The following is a 26,524-nucleotide window of genomic DNA, read 5'->3' as shown; positions in this document are numbered from 1 at the left end:
AAAATGAACAGAGGAGGAGGTGGGGTTTAGAGTAAAAGCAGAGACTTTAGGAGAAAAAGAGGAAAAAATAGTGACTGACTTGGTAGCTGATTAAGTTATAACATTATTTTTATTTGGTGGCTAATTTGATCACTAAGTATTTAATTAGCAACTGATTTAGCGACCAACCATGTAGTGACTGATTTAGTGACCAACAAAGTTTGTCCAAATATTTGTTCGTCGCTAAATGGTTACTAATAAAAAAAATTTTCAACCGATTTAACGACTGACTATTTTATAACTTGGATTTTATAATTGGTCGCTACATTGGTCACCATCTTAATCCTTAACAACTGATTTTACGACCAATTTCCTAATGACTAATTTAGCAATTGACTATTTTTTATACTCTTTTTTTGTTGGTTACAAAATCGGTTACTAAATTAAAAATAACAATCGATTTAGCACCAATAAACTTACAAGTCCAAATATTTTGTTTTGGTTGCTAATTTGGTCACAAAGTAAAAAAAAAAAACTTATTTTAGCAACCAAATAAGATGACTTTATTATTGTATTGGTCGCTAAATCAGTCGCTAATTTCTAGCGACTGATTTAGCGACCGATAATAGATGGTTGCTAAATCAGTATGGATCGCTAAAATTGGTCGCTAATATAAAACTTTCTTGTAGTGATATCTGTCTTTTTTATATATATAAATTATGGTTTAAATTCACAAATTAAGAAAGAGCATAAATTGTTGTTGTTAATCACGAATTTAGTACGTCAAATTCTTTCGTAACTCATGGAATAGAATCACGATTTTTGAACAGTAAATTAGTGAAAATAAATTGTAAAACAAAAAATTATAAACGTCGTATATTAATATAACTAAAATTATTTCTAAAATTTGTAAAATTTACTATCAAGTTTTGAAAGTACTAATATTTAAATAATAAGTACCGTTGTCATTTAAAATTTGATAACAAGTTTTACAAATTTAAAAAATATTTACAAAATAATTTTAGTTATATTAGTATGACATTTTCAAATTTTTAATTTACGATTTATTCTCACCAATTGCCTGTTTATAAATTGTGATTTTGTTTCACGGTTTATACAAAAACTGTGTGTACCAAATTCGTGGTTAACATCTACGATTTATGCTCTTCTAAAATTCATAAATTTGAACCACAATTTATATATATATAAAGAAAAGAACATGAAAGTAATTAAATTTATTTCAGGAGATCTGTAATTTTTTATTTTTTTATTTTATATAAGAAAAAAAAAACTGGAGAAAAATGATAGAAACGAAGAGGAAGAGAGTCTTGAGTCTCTTTAAAGAAAATAACCATCACCGAATGTTTATGTTGAACCTACATAAAAATCGTTTGAAAATATGTAGAAAAGTGAAGAGAAGATAATGAATAGAAAGAAAAAACACAAAAGAGGAAATTGAATAACTGGAATTTAAAACTCTACATTCAACCAAAATAATATTACATAAAAAAAAATTGTTCCTTTCCTGTTTTTCATTTGATGGAGTGATCTTTATTAGTAATTTAATTTTTACATATATATTGTCACTAAAAAATTAATTAAAGTATAAAATTCAATCAAACTCAATACAGTATTTGATTAAGTAGTTTCGAGAAACCGTTTTCGCTTAATAGCAACGCTCTTTCATGAAATCGTTACAGATAAAACCTTCTAGCGATCCTTTAAAATAGTTTACAACAATTAAATGACAGCATAAAGGCAATTTTAAAATGAAAAATTAGTAAAATTCGTTCAGTTCCATTTTTATTCATACCGTGTCTGTATTTAGCAATCACGTTTTGCATTATCCATGCATTAATATTACTGTCTTAATTGCTGTTTCCGCGGGGAAACAATCGTATCGGAAAATCTAACAAGTAACAAAAATGGAAATATATAGTATAACACGTGCATGCATTCAAATGGCAAGCTACTGCGTGCTGCTAGATAGAGTTAATACTTTAATACTACTGAAATGCTTTGATCGTTCCAAAGCTCACATTTTTATTTACTACGTACGTTTTGAACATCAAATTCATTGAAGTAGGTGTTAATGATTTGCATTATCATTGTCCTTTCTGCCAAAAGCAAAGAGAGCAGGTGAAGCAGTTGGGTGTTCATTGAAACGACTAGTATTAAAATAATGAGAGAATGAGTAGCTGTGGTTCATTGGCTTCAACTATAAATAGATGATAATGAACTCTTATTTTCATCAACTAAAAATACAAAACATTAAGTTAGTATTTTGAAGAGAAACTAAAATTAAAAAATAGAGATTAGAGGATAGAAATTGAGAAACAAATATTTAATTAAGTCTTTGAATTATGTTTGGTATAAAATGTGGATGATTGAATTATGTCTAAATATTTTATTTAGTTCAAAATAAATGCAAAGATTAAAATAAGTGAAATGACTAAATTAACCTTGGTTATTAAAATAAAAAATAAAAAAGAAAGCTCTAACTTTTTTCGATCCCTTTTCCCTTTTTCATAGGTGCCAGAGCTTCACTACTAGAGAAGCCTATTTCGCCGCCACCCCTCTCCTTTTCCGGCGTCGATTTCGCCGTGGCGAGGAAGGCTTGCCACAATTTCTCCTTTTCTATAAAGATGTTACTCTCACTTCGTCCTTTGCATTCTCTGTCGATCTCTCTCGTCTCTGTAGCCACCAGCCTCTGTCGATCTCTCTCGCTCTTTGTGGCTGTCGACCTCTGTCAGTCTCTCTCCCCATCTCTCTCTCTCGCTCTCTATAGCAACTGTTGTTATCTTTAACTTCTTCTCCACCCATATTCTGTGCTTGTTTGGGTGCCATTATTTTGATAAAAAAAGATCTTTTTTCATTGATTTTTTTTATTTTTTAGCGTGTTTGTCAAATTTCTAGTAGTAAAAATAAAAGCACTAGAAAAATAAACAAAACATATTTTTTGAAAAGTTGTAATTTACATCTTTTTTTAAAAGATCTTTTTTCCTTAAAAAAAGATGTTTTTCATATAATAAATAAATAAAAAGTACTTTTATATTGTTATACCCAAACATAATTGATAGATAAAAATATTTTTTTACATGAGATACCCAAACATAAAATTACTTTTACTTTTCCATAAGATCTTTTAAAAAAAGATAACTCGAAAAAGATCTTTTCTTAGAAGTTCACCCAAACAAACCCTTTGTTTTGTTCTTTTTTCCCTTTTTTTCGTATGTTTTTTTTTTTAAAATTTGTTTCTTCTGTTGGTTGTAAGTGATAGAATTGAATCTGTTGAAGTAACTTTGAATATTGGCATTCACTACAAGAGGTGGCAGATAGTGACAGGCAATTTAGGGCGGCTAGTGAAAGCACTGCTATCTGCCAATTTTGTGGCAGTTTGATCGTAATTTGGCGACAGTGTTAAAAAAGCAGCTATATGCCTCAATTTGTCTGTGGTTGGGATAAGAACTGATGCTAAATCTGCTTGCCTTTAACTTTACCCTTAGGGTTCGACTAGCTTCTTCCCGCTCAATCTTCATATTGTTTTTCCTCTTTCATAAGCCTTCGTCACCATCTTTGTTTCTCCTCCCTAAGTTCTCTTGCATTGTTCTTGGCCATATTTTCCTCTACCATCTTATAAACCTTTGTTGCTGTCAGCCTTGTTATACGCACCTTTATCCTATTTTTCCACTTCAAAAAAAGCCTTTAAACCCTGCTAACCCTAAACTTCCTTTCCCGAGCTTCGTCAACATTGCTTCTACGATCTGTGATGACATGCTCTTTTGTTTCATCTCTTCAACCAGATTTGAGTGCAATCTCCTAATACGTTGTGCATGGTTTGAATTTGTCACTATCTTCTCCGACCTCTGTCGCTGCCCCTCATCGCCTCCACCACACATCACAGGTTCTTCCTTTTCCTTATGTGAGCTAAACTTATTTTAAAGGCTAATCTAAACTGTAATTTATAAAATTAAACAAGGTAAAAGAAAGTAGCAGACATACTCTCTACTTTGAGGTCTTTGATGTATTTTTATTCTCCCTTTCTTGATACTTTCTTGATACTATAGTTGTCCCTTCCGAAGATTATCACCATGTGTTTTACTCAAATTTTTGTTCCATTGTTAACAACAAAGAAATCAACAATTTTTGAGTTTTGTTTCACAATCTTAATTCAAGGAGCGGAAACGACTCCTTTTGTGGGTGTCTTAAAGTCTCAATTGTAATTTCGAAAGTAAAATTAAAGATAAAAAGAAAAACATACAAGGTGCCGGAGGCAAAGTAAAATGCAGAAATTAAAACAAACAGGAAATTAAAAAGAAGATGAAAGAAGAAACATGAACGTAAAAGAGAAAAAGACGTAAAAGTAAAGGAATTTTATTAATAAAAACTGAAAGAAAGCGAAGTACAAGTGCTTGAGTTCAGAGGAATTACTTAAGATTCCCAATTTTACTCTGTGATGCCAAGGGGCTGAAAGCGTTTTTGGGTTTCTAAGTGTTTTCCAAGAAGAACTGAACTGATTACAACGTGTTCCTAAAGCTCTATTTATAGACTAGCTTAATCTCAACGGGTAGTTACTCTTTGTACACCACTTGCAGGAAATTTGAATTTCTTGTAACTGTTCCCGCACTTCTTGCTTGATGTTAATTTCAAAATTTAAATAAATAACCAACTATCAAATGATCTAATTTAATTTAAAATAGATATAAAGATTATATATAGGAACATTACCAAATAATTAATTATTTATTTTTATAATTTTCTTATAAAAATAATATTTTGTCTAACACTAAGTGATAATAATTTTTTGCCTAACAAGATGCCCCCCAAGATTTCTCACTTGAAGATATGCAATAATTGAAAGTGAGAAAACTTAGTTGTTTATTGACATTTTTCTTATTTTTGATATTGAAAGTCAATTGACATTTTAGACACATCCGCTTGACAGATTAAATGCCTACTAGTAATAGACTTGACAGAATTTCTAAGTCTATAAAATTTTTACATTAATAATTTAACTGTCGACGGGGTCTTTTCCTTTGTATGAAATTTTTAAGTGTGTCAAATGATATCTGTTCTAATTTCGGCACATTAAATGTGTATCAATTGACCTTTGCTTTGACCTTTAGTATTTCAATTAAGAGTTTTTTGACACACACTTTCATTGTTTTAATTGACACAATTTTTCTAACTTCAGAAGTAACAGAATCTTAACTTCGTAAAATCGTTTCTTTCATATGTTAAACTCTAGGTGTCAATTAAATTTGATAAAAGTTATAATCTTAAAAAAAAATCTCCACACCAACATTCCAATAGTCTTGACTCTAAGCGCTAATAGACTCAACATAATTTCTAAGTCAATTAGGCTCTTGTATTTATGAAGTACATACCCAAATGTCAATGAGAGATTATTTTTGTCCAAGATTTTAAACTTGATGCTTTGGACACATTTGTCTCATAATCTTAATGCTTTACAACTTGCAATTCAAAGAAATCATAAGGACATGTTAGCTTTTACAAACTGAATTGCGAATATTAATTAGCTCTTTACTTTTTCTTTGACACTTCAACTGGATATTTTCGTGTCTTTAAACATGTGGAATGTTTATCTCATGTATGCCTGGCCTATATACTTTTAAATATTTTCCATTTATTGAAGGAATTCTTCTTCCTGTTCCGATTTCAATAATCTTATAGGCATTTCCAGGGTAAACCTTGTCAACTACATAAGGTCCTTCCCAAGTTGGAGACCACTTACCAAAAGTTTTCGACTTTCTTTCTATAGGCAAGATTGCTTTTCACACTAAATCTCCAACTGCAAATGTCTTTGCTTTAACACGGCAGTTGTATGATTTTGACATAATCTCTTTTTGTCGAATCACCCGCTCTAAAGCTCTTAACCTTTCGTCATCTAGTTCATTAAGCTCATCATACAAAGAATTCCAATAATCTACTACTGGTATTTCATCTTGTCTAGCCACCCTTATACTTTGCAGATTAATATTAATTGGCAATACTGCATCATGACCGTAAACTAACTTATACGGGGTGGTTCTAGTAGATCCTCTCGGAGAATTTCGGTATGCCCAAAGAACTTGACTGAGAGTTTGGTGCCAATTTCTTGGCTGCCTTCCAATGTGTTTTTTAATTAATGCAATCAGAATTTTATTCGCGGCCTCCACTTGTCCATTGGCTTGGACATAATATGGTGTAGAGGAAAGCATTTTTATATCCCTAGATTTGGCATATTCCATGACCTTTTTCCCAATAGACATGGTGTAACAACCACCCCTTCTAGAAACAAAAATTAAATTCGAAATTCGAAAGTCAGTTGGGAGCTGGGCTTAGAATTTTGAATTTATGGATAGGAATCTAGTAACCGCCTTCCGTTTGAATTTAAAATTATCCCAACCACCCTATCACCAAATGTATATAAATAGGGGTGCACCTATAGGTAGAAAATCACTTCTCTCAAACACTAATCCTCTCCTTCTCTCTCTACAAAAATATATTCCGTGTGCAAACACAAGGAACACAAGAGGCAAGCTCATAGGCAACAAGGAAGCGTTAGAAAAAGTGTTGGGAATTATGCCTTTCTTACTTATGTTGGCATGTAGTATGCTCTAGTTTATTTCCTTCCATCCATGCATGATTACTATCTTTTCATGTGTTACATGGCATTAATACCTTGTTCTCATCCCTTATCCATGTTGACCATGTTCATCTATTCTATCATTCATGACCTCTTGATTCATTAGTACATACCTTTTTACCATGCTTAATTACTTGATATATCCTAATTTTTACCTTGTGCAATTACATGACTTTTTCATATCATTATAAATATTCCTGATTTTATATTTTATTTAATTATTTAATATACCATAATTCTACCGTATGCATTTACATGGCTTTTCATACCATTAACGTTCCTTTAATTTTGAGAGTACATGCATTTCTACCATATTTTATTATTTAATGTACCATAATCCTACCATATGCACTTACATGACTTTCCATCATTAACGTTTCCTTAATGTTAAGAGTACATACCTTCCTACCATGTTGTATCTAATTATTTAACATTCCCTAATTTTATTATGTGCCCTTACATGACCTTTGATTACCGTTACATTATTATTATTCCTTTAATATTGAGAGTACATGCTCCTTTTTGTGTCTTGTTCAAGGAACCCTATTTTATTATATGCAACTAAATGACCCCTTATATCATTATGTTATTATTGCTCCTTTAATTTAAAAATCAAGGGTACATGCTTCTTATAATATCTAATCCAAGTATTTCAAATACTCCCTTTCTTATTATATGCACTTAGATTATATTTTATACAGTATATCATTAACATCTTCTTAGGGTCAAGAGTACATGTTTCCTTATAATTATTTTATTTCAACTAATTAATATCCCCCACTTTATTACATGAAATTATATTGACTTTTATACCATTAGATAAATATTAATATTTCCTTGAGTTAAAAAGTACATGCTCTCTTATAACTATTTTATTCAACTATTTAAAATATCCTATTTTTTATAAGGTACATTTATTTTATATTATTAATATCCCTGTAGGGACGAGAGTACTTGCTTTCGTATAAAATCTTATTCAAACATGCTTATTTTATCATGATACATGTCTCTCCTCTTGCATGATCCATTCTTGTATATGCCTAAATAACCCTACTTGTTAAAGAACTGAGGGAATAATTCTTCGGTAAGGGAAGGTGACCCCCAAAGACAAGATAATCGAGATGATCCTTCGGTAAGGGAAGGTGATCGAATCGAGATGATCCTTCGGTAAGGGAAGGTGATCGGCAAACCTTTGGGAACCTTCGGTAAGGGAAGGGAACTCCCATCAATTTTATATAATAAGATATCTTTGTTGAAATAACTCTTTTCTTGTGTATGTCTAAATAACCTTGATTGTAAATTGAACTGAGGGAATGATCCTTCGGTAAGGGAAGGTGACCCCCAAAGACAAGATATTGAGATGATCCCTCGGTAAGGGAGGGTGATCGATCGAGATGATCCTTCGGTAAGGGAAGGTGATCGCCAAGACATTCGAGATAAGAATCTTCTGTGATCGCCAAGACATTCGAGATAAGAACCTTCGGTAAGGGAAGGGGACTCTCATTTATACCGGTTTGAGCTCAATACCTTCCATAAAAGTTAAAAGTTAAGAAAGAAGAAAGCATGAATGAAAGTTTGATTTTTAATTTCTTTTCAGATTTATGTATGATTATGTTGATGCTACTTAGGATGTTATCCTCCTATTTTTCCTATATGCTTTCTCTTCTTGCACACATGTTCTACAAGAAAGATGCATATTATATGCCATATCATACGCCTCTTTTTAAAAATCCCGCACGTGGGCTGGAGATGGATATGGAGGTGTTGCATAGCACTCCTACTAAGACGTTAGGTTCTCACTCCCTTTTTTTTCCATACTATCTCTAGAGGAACATGGCACAACGGAATCGGATCTTCATTGCACGAAAAATTGTTGGAGAAAGATTGCTAGTACCTCGATTTGCGAAGAACTGAAGGGTTTGGGCCAAGGATAGGACATGACACAAGGATGGAAGTTTCTTCGATGAAATTAGTTAGGATGCATTAGTTTCTTTTTCGTCATAGTTACCTTTAAGCACTATCCCCTTTAGGACCGTATTCATGGGAATTCTTTTATGTTTGCTTGAACCTCTTTGAGTTTTGTTCAATTTCATCCTTTTAGTACTACTCGATTTTCACCTAAAGTTTCGCACATATTTTCCTTCTCTTCTTACCTAACGATTTAGTTATCTGCTTTTTTTCATATTAAGTGTGACACCCTACTTAAAGGCCTTTAAAGGTAGAATATTAATTTAGGGTGTTACATTATTGGTATCAGAGCAGAGTCGATCCTAGAAATCCTGTCTTAGAAGGTACGACTGATAAAACTTCTACCTATGGTTACCCATGAACAGGAAACCTATGGCAAGCCAAAGAAGCCCACCAGTCAGAAGATCGAATCGAGGGTAAGTGCACAATTAATGAAGTTCCTTTAACTATTCTTTACGATACTGGTGCTTCTCATCCATTTATATCTCTCTCTGCTAAGATTAGAATCAGTTTACCCATGACCAAACTACCATATGTCCTACTAGTGACTACCCCAGCCGGTAAGAGTGTCAAAACTCAGCAAGTTTGTCAGGGGACTTGCATCCTCATTTCAGATAGGTCATACCTTGCTGACCTAGTGTGCCTCCCTTTAGTAGGACTAGACATCATCCTAGGAATGGATTGGCTCAACAAAAACCGAGTCTTGTTAGATTGTTTTGAGAGAAAAGTCATCTTTCCTTCTCCATCCATACATGACACAAGTGACCTTCCAAGATCCTCCAAAGGTACAAGTACGAGACAAGAATGTGCCTTGCTAAATTCGGTAAAAGCATATCCCAATCAGGAGTTGTGTGAGATACCAGTAGTACGAGACTTTTCAGATATCTTTCCCGAAGATATACCCTCTTTTCCCCAACACGGGAAGTCGAGTTCTCCAAAGAATTGGTGCCTGGTATAGGGCCAATCTCCATAGCCCCTTACCGGATGGCTTCGTTGGAGCTCACTGAACTAAAGAACCAACTAGAAGAACTGCTGCAAAAGGGATTCATCAGACCAAGCGTCTTTCCCTGTGGAGCTCCAGTATTGTTCAAAAATGATGGTAGTATGCGTCTCTGCGTAGACTATAGACAACTCAACAAAATCACAGTGAAGAACAAGTATCCCCTCCTAAGAATAGATGACTTAATGGACCAACTACAAGGTGCAACGGTGTTTTCCAAAAAAATGACTTGAGATCAGGGTATCATCAAATAAGGGTAAAAGAAGAAGACATTCCGAAGATGGATTTTCGAACGAAGTTTATAGTAATGTCTTTTGGGTTGCGTACTAATGCAATGCAAGAAGGTAGTGGCGTATGCGTCAAGGCAACTAAAGACCCACGAAGCCAACTATCCAACTCATGACCTTGAACTAGCCGCAATAGTAATTTCACTGAAGACATGGAGACACCATTTGTACGGAGTTGGGTTTCAAGTATTCTTCGACCATAAGAGCTTAAAGTACCTGTTCGACCAGAAGGAACTCAACATGCGACAAGGGAGGTGGATGGAGTTTCTTAAAGACTACGACTTTGTTCTAAACTACCATCCGGGAAAGGCTAACTTGGTGGCTGACGCTCCAAGTCGGAAGGTACTCAAGGCATCATGGTTGATGATAAAAGAGGCAGAGTTGATAAAGAATTTTAGAGACATGAACTTACAAGTCACCCTCGCTCCCGAAAGCATACGTTTGAGACACCTAATAGTGACAAGTCAATTCAAGGAACAAATAACTAAGGCACAGAGCTCCGACCCCGACTTTCAAGAAACCATGCGCCTTGTCAAGGAAGAAAAATGGAAAGGCTTCACCAAAGGAGAGGACAAGGTATGGAGATACCAAGGTCGAATCTGTGTCCCAAGAGAAGGCGATCTTTAAAACAAGATTGTGGAAGAAGCCCATAAAGGAGACTTTACCATTCACCCTGGCATGACAAAGATGTACCATGATTTGAAGAAGATGTTCTGGTGGCCAGGAATGAAAAAGGATTTGGCTACGGTCGTGAATAAATGTCTGGTTTATCAGAAGGTAAAAATCGAGCACCAGAAACCATCGGGGGTATTGCAACCCCTTGGCATCCCAGAATGGAAGTGGGAGAACATATTGATGGATTTCGTCATGGGACTACCTCATACTCAAGCAAGACGTGACGCCATATGGGTCATTGTGGACCGGCTTACCAAGACTGCCCATTTTCTACTAATCAAGGCGACCGACTCGTTAGAAAGACTAGCCACGCTATATATCAAAGAGATCGTGGGGTTACACGGGGTACCATCAACGATAGTCTCGGACAGAGACCCCGGATTTACCTCCATGTTTTGGAATGCATTGCAGAAGGCGTTCGGGACAAAATTGTGTTTAAGCACGTCATACCACCCGCAAACAGATGGACAAATGGAAATGACCATCCAGTCATTGGAAGATATGTTACGAGCTTGTGTCCTAGACAGACTAGGAGATTGGAAAAATCACTTACCACTGATCGAGTTTGCTTATAACAACAGTTACCATAGTAGCATCGGGATGGCACCATATGAGGCACTTTACGGGCAAAAGTGCCAATCTCCTTTATGCTGGTATGGACCAGAAGAGAAAGGCAACTTAGGACCCGAATTAGTAAGACAGACCACAGAAGATATCAAAAGGATAAGGGAAAGAATACGTACCGCCCAAAGTCGAAAAAAGAGTTATGCAGAGCAACGAAGAAAACCCCTCGAATTTCAGGAGGGCGATCACGTGTTTCAAAAAAAAAATCACCCCTACCACCGGGGTAGCAATGGCCCTTAAGGTACGGAAACTAAGCCCCCGGTACCTGGGCTTATTCCAAATCCTCCGGCGTATAGGAAAGTCGACATACCAACTCGCCCTACCACCGAATCTATCGAGACTACACCATGTGTTCTATATGTCCCAGCTCCAAAAATACCAGCACGATCCAAGCCATGTGTTGCAGCAAGAGGATGTAACACTCAAAGACGACTTGACCTTTGAACAACCAGCCATGAAGATTGTAGACAGAAGCATGAAGCAACTAAGGAGCAAGACGATATGACTGGTAAAAGTGGCATGGGGTAGTGGCAACTCAAGGGACTACACATGGGAAAAAGATGCTGACATAAGACAGAAGTCCCGGAATTGTTTAAAGGTAACGATCATGGTGAAGATTTCCTTTCCAACAGTAGGAGATTACAATAAGACCCCTAAGTTATTTAATAATCCTCATCGACCAATTTCGAACATGGAATTTGGGGACAAATTCTTTTTTTTACGGGGGTGATAATGTAACAACCACCCCTTCTAGAAACAAAAATTAAATTCGAAATTCGAAAGTCAGTTGGGAGCTGGGCTTAGAATTTTGAATTTATGGATAGGAATCTAGTAACCGCCTTCCGTTTGAATTTAAAATTATCCCAACCACCCTATCACCAAATGTATATAAATAGGGGTGCACCTATAGGTAGAAAATCACTTCTCTCAAACACTAATCCTCTCCTTCTCTCTCTACAAAAATATATTCCGTGTGCAAACACAAGGAACACAAGAGGCAAGCTCATAGGCAACAAGGAAGCGTTAGAAAAAGTGTTGGGAATTATGCCTTTCTTACTTATGTTGGCATGTAGTATGCTCTAGTTTATTTCCTTCCATCCATGCATGATTACTATCTTTTCATGTGTTACATGGCATTAATACCTTGTTCTCATCCCTTATCCATGTTGACCATGTTCATCTATTCTATCATTCATGACCTCTTGATTCATTAGTACATACCTTTTTACCATGCTTAATTACTTGATATATCCTAATTTTTACCTTGTGCAATTACATGACTTTTCATATCATTATAAATGTTCCTGAGTTTATATTTTATTTAATTATTTAATATACCATAATTCTACCATATGCATTTACATGGCTTTTCATACCATTAACGTTCCTTTAATTTTGAGAGTACATGCCTTTCTACCATATTTTATTATTTAATGTACCATGATCCTACCATATGCACTTACATGGCTTTCCATCATTAACGTTTCCTTAATGTTAAGAGTACATACCTTCCTACCATGTTGTATCTAATTATTTAACATTCCCTAATTTTATTATGTGCCCTTACATGACCTTTGATTACCGTTACATTATTATTATTCTTTTAATATTGAGAGTACATGCTCCTTTTTGTGTCTTGTTCAAGGAACCCTATTTTATTATATGCAACTAAATGACCCCTTATATCATTATGTTATTATTGCTCCTTTAATTTAAAAATCAAGGGTACATGCTTCTTATAATATCTAATCCAAGTATTTCAAATACTCCCTTTTTTATTATATGCACTTAGATTATATTTTATACAGTATATCATTAACATCTTCTTAGGGTCAAGAGTACATGTTTCCTTATAATTATTTTATTTCAACTAATTAATATCCCCCACCTTATTACATGAAATTATATTGACTTTTATACCATTAGATTAATATTAATATTTCCTTGAGTTAAAAAGTACATGCTCTCTTATAACTATTTTATTCAACTATTTAAAATATCCTATTTTTTATAAGGTACATTTATTTTATATTATTAATATCCCTGTAGGGACGAGAGTACCTATTTTCGTATAAAATCTTATTCAAACATGCTTATTTTATCATGATACATGTCTCTCCTCTTGCATGATCCATTCTTGTATATGCCTAAATAACCCTACTTGTTAAAGAACTGAGGGAATGATCCTTCGGTAAGGGAAGGTGACCCCCGAAGACAAGATAATCGAGATGATCCTTCGGTAAGGGAAGGTGATCGAATCGAGATGATCCTTCGGTAAGGGAAGGTGATCGGCAAACCTTTGGGAACCTTCGGTAAGGGAAGGGAACTCCCATCAATTTTATATAATAAGATATCTTTGTTGATATAACTCTTTTCTTGTGTATGTCTAAATAACCTTGATTGTAAATTGAACTGAGGGAATGATCCTTCGGTAAGGGAAGGTGACCCCCAAAGACAAGATATCGAGATGATCCCTCGGTAAGGGAGGGTGATCGATCGAGATGATCCTTCGGTAAGGGAAGGTGATCGCCAAGACATTCGAGATAAGAACCTTCGGTAAGGGAAGGGGACTCTCATTTATACCGGTTTGAGCTCAATACCTTCCATAAAAGTTAAAAGTTAAGAAAGAAGAAAGCATGAATGAAAGTTTGATTTTTAATTTCTTTTCAGATTTATGTATGATTATGTTGATGCTACTTAGGATGTTATCCTCCTATTTTTCCTATATGCTTTCTCTTCTTGCACACATGTTCTACAAGAAAGATGCATATTACATGCCATATCATACGCCTCTTTTTAAAAATCCCGCACGTGGGCTGGAGATGGATATGGAGGTGTTGCATAGCACTCCTACTGAGACATTAGGTTCTCACTCCCTTTTTTTCCATACTATCTCCAGAGGAACATGGCACAACGGAATCGGATCTTCATTGCACGAAAAATTGTTGGAGAAAGATTGCTAGTACCTCGATTTGCAAAGAACTGAAGGGTTCGGGCCAAGGATAGGACATGACACAAGGATGGAAGTTTCTTCGATGAAATTAGTTAGGATGCATTAGTTTCTTTTTCGTCATAGTTACCTTTAAGCACTATCCCCTTTAGGACCGTATTCATGGGAATTCTTTTATGTTTGCTTGAACCTCTTTGAGTTTTGTTCAATTTCATCCTTTTAGTACTACTCGATTTCCACCCAAAGTTTCGCACATATTTTCCTTCTCTTCTTACCTAACGATTTAGTTATCTGCTTTTTTTCATATTAAGTGTGACACCCTACTTAAAGGCCTTTAAAGGTAGAATATTAATTTAGGGTGTTACACATGGTTCCTTGATCAGTGGTAATAAACTGAGGAATTCCAAACCTATGCACAATATGCTCCTCAATAAAATCTATTATTTCATTGTGAGTCACCTCCCTTAGAGGGATAGCCTCTACCCATTTAGAGAAATAATCCACACCAACCAAAATGAACTTATGACCTTTAGAAGACGGTGGGTGAATCTGTCCAATAAGATCTAGAGCCCAACCTCTAAATGGCCATGGCTTAATTATAACATGCAGTTCTGACGCTGGAATATGTTGAAGGCTTCCATGTTTTTGGCATTCTTCACAGGACCTGGCATAGTTTATACAATCTCTTTGAATAGTTGGCCAATACAATCTTCTCCTATTTATCACCCATTTCATTTTTTTCCCTGCTTGATGGGCGCCACAAATCCCCTCATGCACTTCAGCAAGAGCCAAGTACGCTTCTTTTTCTCCCAAACATGTCAAGAGGTTTCCATCAACAGATTTCTTAAACAAGACATTACTTATTAGAACATAACTTTGAGCCCTATATTTAAGTTTTCTATCGACACTAAGACTTGAATTTTTTAAATATTCTACAATTGGTACTCTCCAATCTTCTGGGTCTAGTTTTTCTAATGACAACACTTCTCTTTCTCTCAAAGGCATAAATATATCCTTTATCCTTACCAATTTTTCTAGTGTTGAGGACTTGATCTTATATCTTGAAGCAATTGGAGCTAATTCATCAAAAATTTCCACATTTTTAACTCCTCTTTCTAATAATAATTCTAGTCCCATTATTAATGCTTCATACTCTGCCTCATTGTTGGAACATGAATAATTCAATTTAAAGAGGAATTTACTTGGCTCACCACTTGGAGAAATAATTAAAATTCCTATACCAACACCACCCTTATGGCATGAACCATCAAAATATAATTTCCAAGACACCAAACCAACGAAACCCATTAAACTCTCATCAATGTCAATACAAGGATGGTCAACTAGGAAATCAGCTAGAACCTGACAACGGCTCTTGCAAGAACAAAATGTAAAGAAAATTCCGTTAAGGCCAGCATCCATTTTCCTAGTCTACCATGCAATATTGGAGAAGACAACATATATTTAAGAACATCAAACTTAGAAATTACATAAACATTCCTAGGAATTAGATAGTACTTAAGTTTTAAACAGGAAAAATATAAAGCTAAACAAAGTTTCTCAATTGGAGAATAACGGCTCTCAACATCATTTAGCACACGACTTAGATAATAAATCACTCTTTCGTTGCCATTCTCATCTTCTTGAGCCAGCATTCCACCAATTGTTACTTCAGAAGCTGACATGTAAAGTTTTAGAGGTGCTCCGTGCCTTGGAGGTGTCATAATAGGAGGATTACTCAAATACTGCTTGATGTCGTCAAAAGCTTCTTGATGCTTTGTTTTCCATTGGAACTCTTCCTCTTTTTTCAACTTGATCAGAGGCGCAAAAACCTTGGTTTTTCCTGACAGATTGGAAATGAACCTTCTGAGGTAATTGACCTTCCCTAAAAATGCTTGCATTTGCTTTTTGTTAGCCGGAGGAGGAGCCTCTAAGATAGCCTTTGCCTTATTTTTATCAATTTCAATCCCCTTTTTCTGCACCAAGAAACCAAGAAAATTTCCTGCACTCACACCAAAGGCACATTTTAAGGATTCATTTTTAATTTATGCTTTCTCATTCTTTCAAATGCTTTCTTTAAATTTTCTAAATGCTCTTTTTTAGCATTTGATTTGACAACCGCATCATCAACATAAATTTCCATAAAATTTCCAATAAAATCATGAAAAATTTTATTCATCACCCTTTGATAAGTTGCACCAGCATTTTTTAACCCAAATGGCATCACAACCCATTCAAAAGTTCCTAAAGCACCTGGACACCTAAATGCTGTTTTTGACACATCTTCCTCAACTATGTATATTTGATTATAACCTGAATATCCATCCATAAAACTTAACATTTCATGATCAGCAGTAGAATCTATCAACATATCAGCTATAGGCATTGGATATTCATCTTTTGGTGTTGCAGAATTTAAATCTCTAAAATCAATGCAAACCCTTAATTTTCCATTCTTTTTTATGACAGGGACAATATTAGAAATCCAGTTGACATACCTTGCTGTTCTTATAAACTTAGCCTTAAGAAGTCTTTCAATCTCTTCTTTAATTTTCTGCACGACTTCAGGGGCAAATCTCCTTGGTGGCTGCTTGACAGGTTTAACATTAGCTTTCAATGGCAATTGATGTTCTACCAATTCACGACTCAAGCCTGGCATCTCTGCATAATCCCATGCAAAACAATCGCAATATTCCGTCAAAATCTCCACCATTTCTTTTTTGAAATCATCAGGCAGCATCTTGCTCACATATGTTGGTCTAGGATAATCACCGTTACCAATATCTACTTCCTCCAAAGGATCTTGCACTTCAACCTTTTTTACAGTGTCAGTATTATTATTTTTTTCAAAACCTAAAGGACCATCATCATATATACAATCATAAGGTACACTGTCAATGCACCCTTCTCTGTCTGCCATATAGGCTGACAGCCGAGCCAGTTGGCTCGTCAAGCTCATCTAAGTTTCTTCTGAGGCCGCATCCGCCCCGGCCTTAGGGACCAAAATAAAACCATTCATATATATTTTGCACATCTCAATACTTTCAGGATTAAATGCATTGGTGTCAACTGTCAGTGGCTTGACTCTAGAATTATACATCCTGAACTCCACATGCATCTCATCGTAGTAACAGGTACTATTGTCAGCAAGAACTTCTTCCACTCCTCCATCTTCATTCCAGAAAATCAATTTTTGATGTAAAGTGGATGGAATAGCACCCATTCCATGAATCCAGTCACGTCCCAAAAGCAAGTTAAAACCAGCCTTTGAAGGAACCACAACAAATAGAGTTGGACTATTGACAGAACCAACCTCAATTGACAGCAGAACCACACCTCTAACAAAAGAAGTCTTTCTGTTGAAATCTATCACCCCAATGCTACTTTTAATCAGATCTTTTTCAGTCTTTCCAAGCCTTCCCATCATTCTTTCAGGCATGAGATTAATAGTAGCTCCCCCATCAACCAAAATCTTATTGACTATCCTTCCGTCAACACGAGCCTTGATATACAGTGGACGCAAGTGTTCCTTATCATTTTCAGTAGGCTTCTCAAATAATCTTCCACCACACATATTGTCATCTAGCAATAAGCATTCGTTTCCGGGGAAGACATCATAACAATCATCTTCTAATGACTCTACTTCCTGGACTTGACTATACTCCTCAGGTAGTATTGACACCACAGCTATAGGTTGCTTAACACCAAATATTGCTTCTAAGTTGTCATCAAAACCAGTGTCAAAATTATCAGTAATTAAATCTTCATCCTTTTCTCCCTTGTTTTCAACCATTACCTTCTTCCCAGCAAGATTCTTCTTTATATTTTTATTGCATTTATGGTGATTAGAAGAATTGTCTGTTTATGCAGACTTGGCCATGGTTGGCAAAGGAGGAAAATCTACTCCGTGTCTCTTGTATGGATCCAAAGGAACATACTCAGGTATATTCTCCTTCTGCTCAAAAGTTGTAAAAGGAGAATATTTTAGAATATTTTGACAATTTGGCCAAGGAGAATAATTAGGAACCTGCTGCATGTTAGGATTATAACAAGAATAAATTGGCTTTGAGGGAATAGGCGCATTTTTTGGAATATATATACTACCTCCGTCTTGTGCATGATTCATGTTCCATAACTGAGACTCATAGTACCTGGGCTTGAAAGGTCTAGGCTTCACCCATTTGTTTTTTCCTCTTGCAAAAGCAGTAGGTTGATTCTGCACATTTCTTACATTCTGGACCCATTTATTGTTTGAAATCTTGGTGGGAGGAACTATTGTCTTTTGAGAAAATCCATCAGGTTTTCCATCAATCACGACCACAGTCTTCATCTTCTGGTTGACGGGTTGTGCCTCAGTATTGTTGACGCACTGGTTCAAAAGAGTTTGACCGTCCAACTTTTGTTTTCCCTCGGCTATTTTCTGCTTTAACTCGTTAGTTTCATTTTCTTTTTCAGCAATCTTCTTTCTCAACTAAGCTTTTTCTTTTTCTTCAACTTTGTACTTTTCAAACTCTTTTGCAGCTTCCTTGTCAAAAACAGCATTGCACTTTGGGCACATGGTGATGGTGCTGTCAGATTCTTTAATTCTCAAAAAAAAATCTAAAAGATCCTTACCAGGACGAGGATAAACTGGATTCTTTTCTTGCTCAAAGATCCTCAGGTCTTTATTTTCATCTTTAGCACTAACCATTGTGGCATCAACTTCTACCATGTTGACTGACAAATTGAATGGCTCAACATAATTTGAGTCAGCAGCAAATGGTTCAGTGTCCACCTTCATAGTAGTTTTATCCTCAAAATTCAATCTTCCCTCCTCAATTGCTTTTTGTATCAAGTCCCTGAAACAGACGCAATTGTTAGTGGTATGCAAAAATACCTGATGAAACTTACAAAATTTCTTATTCTTTATTTCATCAGTTGTAGGCATCTTTTTTCCTTCAGGTAAAATAAGCTGTTTATCTTTTAATAAAACCTCAAATATTTGATCTGCCTTAGAAATATCAAAAGAATAAGTCTTATTTTCAACTTTAGAATAAGAAGAAACTTTTCCTTTTCCTTTAACAGGCTTCAAAGATTTGCATACATAAGGAGGACCTCCACATAATTCGGCAATATAAATCTCTTTCTCATCTGAATCACTACTATCGGAAAAACAATCAACATATGCAACCTTATTTGAACCCTTTTTAAAATTTTCTTTTTCTTTCTTAATTTGTTCTATCTGTCTTACTCTCTCAGCTAATTGGGAAAGATCTAAAGTATGTTGATTAACAAGTTTCTTCCTAACTCCAAATTCTAACCCATTAGTAGCCATTTTGACAACTTCAGTTTCTAGAATTGGAGTAAAATACTTATTTCTCATGTTTATAAATCGTGCCAAATAAGTGTCAATGGATTCTCCTTCTGCACGCTTGACAGAGAATAAATCTGTAAGACTAACTTTCAATTCACCTCGAAAAAATTGATCATGAAAATTTCTTTCTAACTGCGCCCAAGAATGAATAGAATTTGGTCTCAAGTTGGAGAACCATGTAAATGCATTTTTTGTTAAAGAAGAAGGAAAGTATCTCATCTTGAGATATTCATTAGAAGCCGCTTCCCCAATTTCAATAGTATATCGAGCAATATGCTCTACTGTAGACTCATTTTCTTCTCTAGAAAATTTTGTAAGGGATTTTGGAATTTTCCAACCCCTTGGGAGCTCTGCTTGTTGGACACATTCAGGAAAAGCAAACACAAAATATGGCCTATTTAAGCAACCAACATTAAATCCTAAACGGTTAAAACTTGTTCAACATTTCTTGCTAGATTATAATGCCCCCCTAAGTTATTTTGCCTAAGTCTTTCTAACATATCATCAGCATTTGGACCATGTCTAGGCATATGAACATCATAATTAGGAATTGCTCCACCGTTCTGATTGACATTATCAAATCTTAAACCCAAGTTGTCATTTTCTTCTAATTTTACCACAGTAGCAATCCTATTGACTTGCCTATTTAATTGTTCAATTCTAGTGTTTGTGTTTTCTAAAAGAGGATTTAAAACTGTCACCATTTGATGAGTTAATATGTTTACTAGATCATGGTGGCTTTCATCCATTTGTTGCCTAATATTTACTAAAGATCCCACAGTTTGACTAGATTGATTAACAGGCATTGCTCTTGACATGTCAGAAAATACAGGTTTGGAATTTTCTACCCTAGTGACAGTGGACGTAGTAGAATTAGATGCACTGTTATTTCCTGTATTAATAGCATGTGAAAAATTTTGTTGTGATACGTGTGAACCTGACACTCCAGAAACAGGTACATTTGACATGCCATATGGATTTTGATAAAGAGGATTTTGAAAAGTTGAGTAGAGAGGCACAGGCAATCCTTGTGTCACCATGGAGGGGACATACCCCGGTGGCAAGCCATATGGCGGCCAGCCCATGATATTTATGCGAGTTGCATTTAACCCTGTATGGGCATGGCCAACTCCATCATGCCTCACTGACATCAAGGTAGGCTCTGCATTTGAAATCACAGGAGAATCCTCAGATTCATTTCCTCTAATCTCATCACTAGAAGTAGAAGAAGATGCTGCAGAAGTATTTGACATGTCAACTGACGCTGATTTCATTGGCTCTGGACGCACGAATTTACCACTGCGCAACCACATGCAAATTCAAAACTCTTGATTTTTTCTTTTGACAATTACAATCTATTGACAATGTCCCACCGGGCGTGCCAATTTGTTTTACTCAAATTTTTGTTCCATTGTTAACAACAAATAAATCAACAATTTTTGAGTTTTGTTTCACAATCTTAATTCAAGGAGCGGAAACGACTCCTTTTGTGGGTGTCTCAAAGTCTCAATTGTAATTTCGAAAGTAAAATTAAAGATAAAAAGAAAAACATACAAGGTTCCGGAGGCAAAGTAGAATGCAGAAATTAAAACAAACAGGAAATTAAAAAGAAGATGAAAGAAGAAACATGAACGTAAAAGAGAAAAAGACGTAAAAGTAAAGGAATTTTATTAATAAAAACTGAAAGAACGCGAAGTACAAGTGTTTGAGTTCAGAGGAATTACTTAAGATTCCCAATTTTACTCTGTGATGCCAAGGGGCTGAGAGCGTTTTTGGGTTTCTAAGTGTTTTCCAAGAAGAACTGAACTGATTACAACGTGTTCCTAAAGCTCTATTTATATACTAGCCTAATCTCAACGGGCAGTTACTCTTTGTACACCACTTGCAGGAAATTTGAATTTCTTGTAACTGTTCCCGCACTTCTTGCTTGATGTTAATTTCAAAATTTAAATAAATAACCAACTATCAAATGATCTAATTTAATTTAAAATAGATATAAATATTATATATAGGAACATTACCAAATAACTAATTATTTATTTTTATAATTTTCTTATAAAAATAATATTTTGTCTAACACTAAGTGGTAATAATTTTTTGCCTAACACCATGTTCCCTTATTTTTTTCAATTCAGTTCATTTCCATTTTAGATCAAAGATTTTTCCTTCAATTCAATTAACTATTATGTTATTGAGATAAATTCCAATAGAATATGGATTTTGTTTCTATAATTTAGAAGTTTCATTTAGCATTGTGTGGCAATTTCATCCTTGTCATGATGAACTTAGATTATTCTGTGATTGAAGTTCTCTATCTTAGCATTTGTGTAATTTTGCTATGCCATTATTGAAATTTTCTATTATGTTTCAACTTTTAAATCTGACAAAATTAATGAAGTCAACTTTTGTTGTTTTTAATTAAAATTACATTCAGGTTTAGTATTTATAATGTTGAAAGAAGCACCCTTCTGGAATATGGATAATATTTTTTGCAGGCAGAGCAAGAGCTTTGATTTCTAGTAAGAGCAAGAGCAGAAGCCTCTCTTCTGTCTATCAATCTTGCATTGCCTTCTCGTTGCTGCTACCTCCAGACCTCCAAATCCTGAACAAAAACATTGCTACTCTTGTTATTCTTTCCAAGTAATCGCAGCTGATCTTGTTATGCTTCCTCTCCAGTATGCCTTCTTCTTTATTGTTTGTTATCTCTCCGTGTTCGCTGTTAAAATTGATTTCTTCTTTCTTGTTTAGCATTCTCTCTATCACTCTTGCTTTCTTGATTACTCTTTTTTTGGTGTTTATGACAGCACTCATCATTCTTGTTAGAGGCAAAGAAGAAGTATAGAATAATTGAGTAGTTCTTCGTTTAGGGACAAGCTACTAGAGTTTAATGAAGATCACCTAGATAAGGTTGGCAGTTTGAGTTTTAGTTTCACTAATAAGTCCTAATTTCATATACATGTTTGCATGATTTTTAAAATGTTAGTAATTATTGGAGATTGTGAGTATACAATTAAGATTTCCAATAACCTGAATTATGTATTAGAATGTCATACTAATTCCTTGTACTTTGATATTATGTTAGCTATCATTGCATATTCTGAGTGGACAATTACGATTGCCAATAACCTGAATTATGGGTTAGAATCTCATAGTGATTGCTCCATATATTTTCAATTTTGTGTTCCTCAACTTCATATCATGTTTCCTTTACTCGTGTCAATGACATTGTACAAACTTTCAAGTCTTTTATCTATGGCTTCTTACTATCTATTATTTATTATGGAGATTAGAATTGGACACAATTAGTTTTTGTTTTACGAATTGTGTAAAATGCAATTGAGCATGACACATTTTCTTTGATTGGTTGTTGATTTTTATTGTGTTGTTTCTTGTAGAGGATGATAACTCTGGCATTGGGCGTTTCATTTTATTTTATACGTTTATAGTTATTTGGGCTAGGATTTGTTTAATCTGGATTGTAATTTATAGATGATAATATCTTTTAGTGCTCATTCATTTTTGGGCTGCTAGCTTTTAGGGGTTGCCTTTGCTTGGTTTCATTGTTATATGTTTTGAGCTGCTATTGTTATGTGTTTTGGTTTCGTTATGATTTTACTATGTTGTTACTGAAATTTCCTATTTTTGTTTTAGGTTTTGCATCATCAACATGGAAAGAAAGCATCATTTTAGAGATATGTAAAAAATTTTTTTCTAGGCAGATGAAGAACTTTGATATATACTTTTGGGTAAGATTTTTTGCTTTCTTCTCATTTTTCTTTAATTAATTTTGCAAAAGTTGTTTATAACTGCAGTCATGTACCAAACTTTGGTGTCAACTTGTAGTTGATATACACCAAATCATGTGTATATTTGCATACTATTTTTCTTTGATTTTTCAACTTTGAGTTTTGTCAACAACCTCAAAAAATTGAAGATTGTTTAATTTTTTTGAAATTCTGCATAATTATGAACGGTTTCCTATAACTTTTTTTGCATGCACTTCCTTACACATTTTGATGTATTTTCATATATTTTGTCAAGGTGAAGCTATTAAAATTTGTTTTGGAATTAAATTAGATACGTATGTGTGTGAGGAGAATAAAATAGTAGATGATTTTATTAAGGTCAATCTCTTTGATTTATATTATGCTTTAATTTGGTAATCGTTAATCAAATTTGAAGAAATGCAGCCATGTAGGAAACATTCATCCATCCTCAGGTTTAAAAAATTCCTTCTTCAAGAGCTTTTTTCAAGTGTAGGAGCAGTTAAAAGGTGCAAGCTCATTAGGATAAATAAGGCCAATTTTATTAATATTTATTTTTTAAATTTAGTAGAATGACTTACAGTAGAGTCCATGACTTACATTTAACATGATGTAAGAAATACTTTAACTTGAGTGTGTACCTGAATCAATTTGTATTAATGTAAATTTTGTGATGAATTGATTCAGACATGCAAAGGTAAGGGTAGATAAAAAAAATAGGTGGTCTAAGGGATTTACCATATGTTTCTCACCTTTCTTTTAAAAAAAATCTCATGTAAAAATTGCGGCTGTTTCACACCATCATAATTTTAAAAAAAAATCCACATAAAAATTGCAGCAGTTAGAAATTGACACAATTTTTTTCAAAAGCTAGTAAAGAAAATACCAACGGTTGCTGAAAATTAATTATATGATTTGCGGCAGTTATACCAATAGTTGCTAAAAATTGCCATAATACTTAAATCCTGCATGCTAAAGGATGACGGTTGGGGAATCGTTGGAAAGCAGTTTTAAACATAAAAAAAACTACCGCTAATATCCGCATCTATTGTAGTGATTAAGTAGAGGTAGAATCTTGCAGGTGAATTCTTTTGTTTTAGAGATCATAGTTATATATTGTGAACTACTAAGAATTCGACTTGCTTTTTCGAAGAATAAGTGATATACGTGTGTTTTATTTGAGTTTTTGGAAATAGTTTATAAAAGTGTTTGTCAGAGTGAAGATTTGAATGAAATTAAAGTTATTCGAACAGATTTCAATGGAATTAAAATTAGAAGAACAATCTGTCTTATTTCATGCAATGTTTTTCAACTTCATATGTTTGATTGGAGTGAAGATTTGTATGGAATTAAAGTAACGATAACAGATTTGATATCATGGTAGTATACTTAACAAATTTTGATAATTAAGTTTGTGCCAGGATTAGTTGAATGGAATGCTAGTATTCAGTGTGTATTTGGACTAAAAGGAATTCAAGAACGGAATCTCTATATTCAGAATAGATTTGAGTTAGAGTTTGTTGTGCACTACCACATGTTGGTTGTGACTTATTGCAAAACATATTCTTTGGGTTAAGAAATTCATAAATCAATAGTTAAAATCTGTTTATATTATTCTTTTCTGAATGCAGGTCTGAGTTTTGTCAGCTCTCATAGGTACAACAGTTTATTTCATAATGGCATCTAGAAATAGAAGATCAATAACTGGTTTTGATAGTAGCAACAGTTCTAATGTAATGGGAGAACATTTTTGTGAGTGTGGTTTAGATGGGTAATCCCGTTTAATCAATGTCAAAGTATCCAACATTTTGAAAGATGTGCTGGCTGGAGATTTCTCTTGTGATATTAGTTTTAAAATGAAGCTAAATGAACAAGTTGGAAAACTAGAGAATAAAATTCTATTATTGAAATTGTTAGCATGTTTTTTTATTTTTAGCTTTGTAGTTTGTATATTTGTTGTAAATTCCCACAAGTTAATAAATAATTAGTTAATAAATTAATTATGAGTAAAAAAAATTAAAAAACTTAAATTTTATAATTTAGAGAAGTGAAAATATTTAGAATAAGAATTAAAATACTAATTTTAAAGATTTTGCCCCGAAGTTAGGTCAACGAACTAAACCAGATGAACTGAGCTCATGTTAGGCCCAAGCCTAATCATTTAACTCACCATTCCCTTGTGCTTTTAGCACACATTTGTTCCCCTTGGGTAAGAGAGAGTGAAGAACAGTGAGAAGAGAAAAACCTAACCTTAAATCTCCTCCAATTTTAATCTTCCATAACTATCAATTTGGAGCTCTAATTGACGAGCCGTTTGTAGCTATGCGTTCGTCTCGAAGTCCTCTTCTATATCCGAATGATTTGGTAAGAAATCTCGAAATTCATGCCCAATTCTGCTTTCCCTATAATTTTGCATTTTTGGTTTTGAGAATGTCGAATTATTGTGATTTTGATTGTTTAGGGGAACTCTAGTATAAATTATAAGTGGGTTTAACCCTAATTTTGAGTGGGTAAGGTAAGAAACCACTAAAATTTTGTGAATTATTGAGTTAGCAAACCCTTGTATTGACTATAGTGGTAATGTATGAAATTAGATTGTATGCTTGAGAATTGAAGTCAAATTGAAGGTCGTGAATGCTTGATTTGGAGTATTTATGGCTGGACTAGCTGAATGGGAGCTTTGGAACCTTTGGAAGCTTATGAGGAGTAGAGGGTTTGAGGTGTTTTTGGCTTAGGAAGGAATCAACCAAGGTATGATTTTAGTTTTTTATAGATAATATATAATGTTGCGTAAACATTTAGGCTAGTTGCCATACGATAGGCCTGAATATTTTGAATTCTTGATTTTAGGTGGATTAAATGTGTATATGTGTGCATTTGATTTTGAGATGTGTGTGTGACTTCGATGGAATTATGAAATATGATGATGATTAGTGTGAAATTGGGCCGAAAGCCGAAACGAGGTAAATTTTGGCAAGTTGATTGGAATTGGGACGTGTGAAATTGAATTGGTTGGTATATGTGGGAATATTGCAAATTGGATAAAATTATAGAGAATTAAATAATATTGATGAATAATTGAATTTTGGATAATGACTAATCACTAGGGAAATGACATTATAGGCCTAGAATGCATATGGAATGATTGAGAATGATGAGAACATTGAAAAGGCTTGGAATGTGCTTTGGGTTGGTTTAAAGGATAGGAGTTGAGAATTTAGCATGTATTGAGATAATGTAGAATTTTTAGAAAAGAGACTTTTAACCAACTTCGA

The 26,524-nt window shown here is 34.3% G+C and overlaps 1 protein-coding gene across 1 annotated transcript; it reads right to left on the bottom strand.

Moving 5' to 3' along the window:
• Positions 1 to 5,774: 5,774 nt before the first annotated feature.
• On the bottom strand, positions 5,775 to 6,251 carry LOC107494212 (uncharacterized). Its single transcript, XM_016115270.1, has one exon. It carries the CDS (start codon positions 6,249 to 6,251, stop codon positions 5,775 to 5,777), a length of 477 nt encoding a protein of 158 aa, XP_015970756.1.
• Between the last annotated feature and the right edge of the window lie 20,273 nt (positions 6,252 to 26,524).

The sequence above is a fragment of the Arachis duranensis genome, chromosome 1 (assembly GCF_000817695.3).
Source record: "Arachis duranensis cultivar V14167 chromosome 1, aradu.V14167.gnm2.J7QH, whole genome shotgun sequence".
Classification (NCBI taxonomy): domain Eukaryota; kingdom Viridiplantae; phylum Streptophyta; class Magnoliopsida; order Fabales; family Fabaceae; genus Arachis; species Arachis duranensis.
The sequence above is the reverse complement of the archived record's forward strand: the minus strand, read 5'-3'. Positions and strand labels throughout refer to the sequence as shown.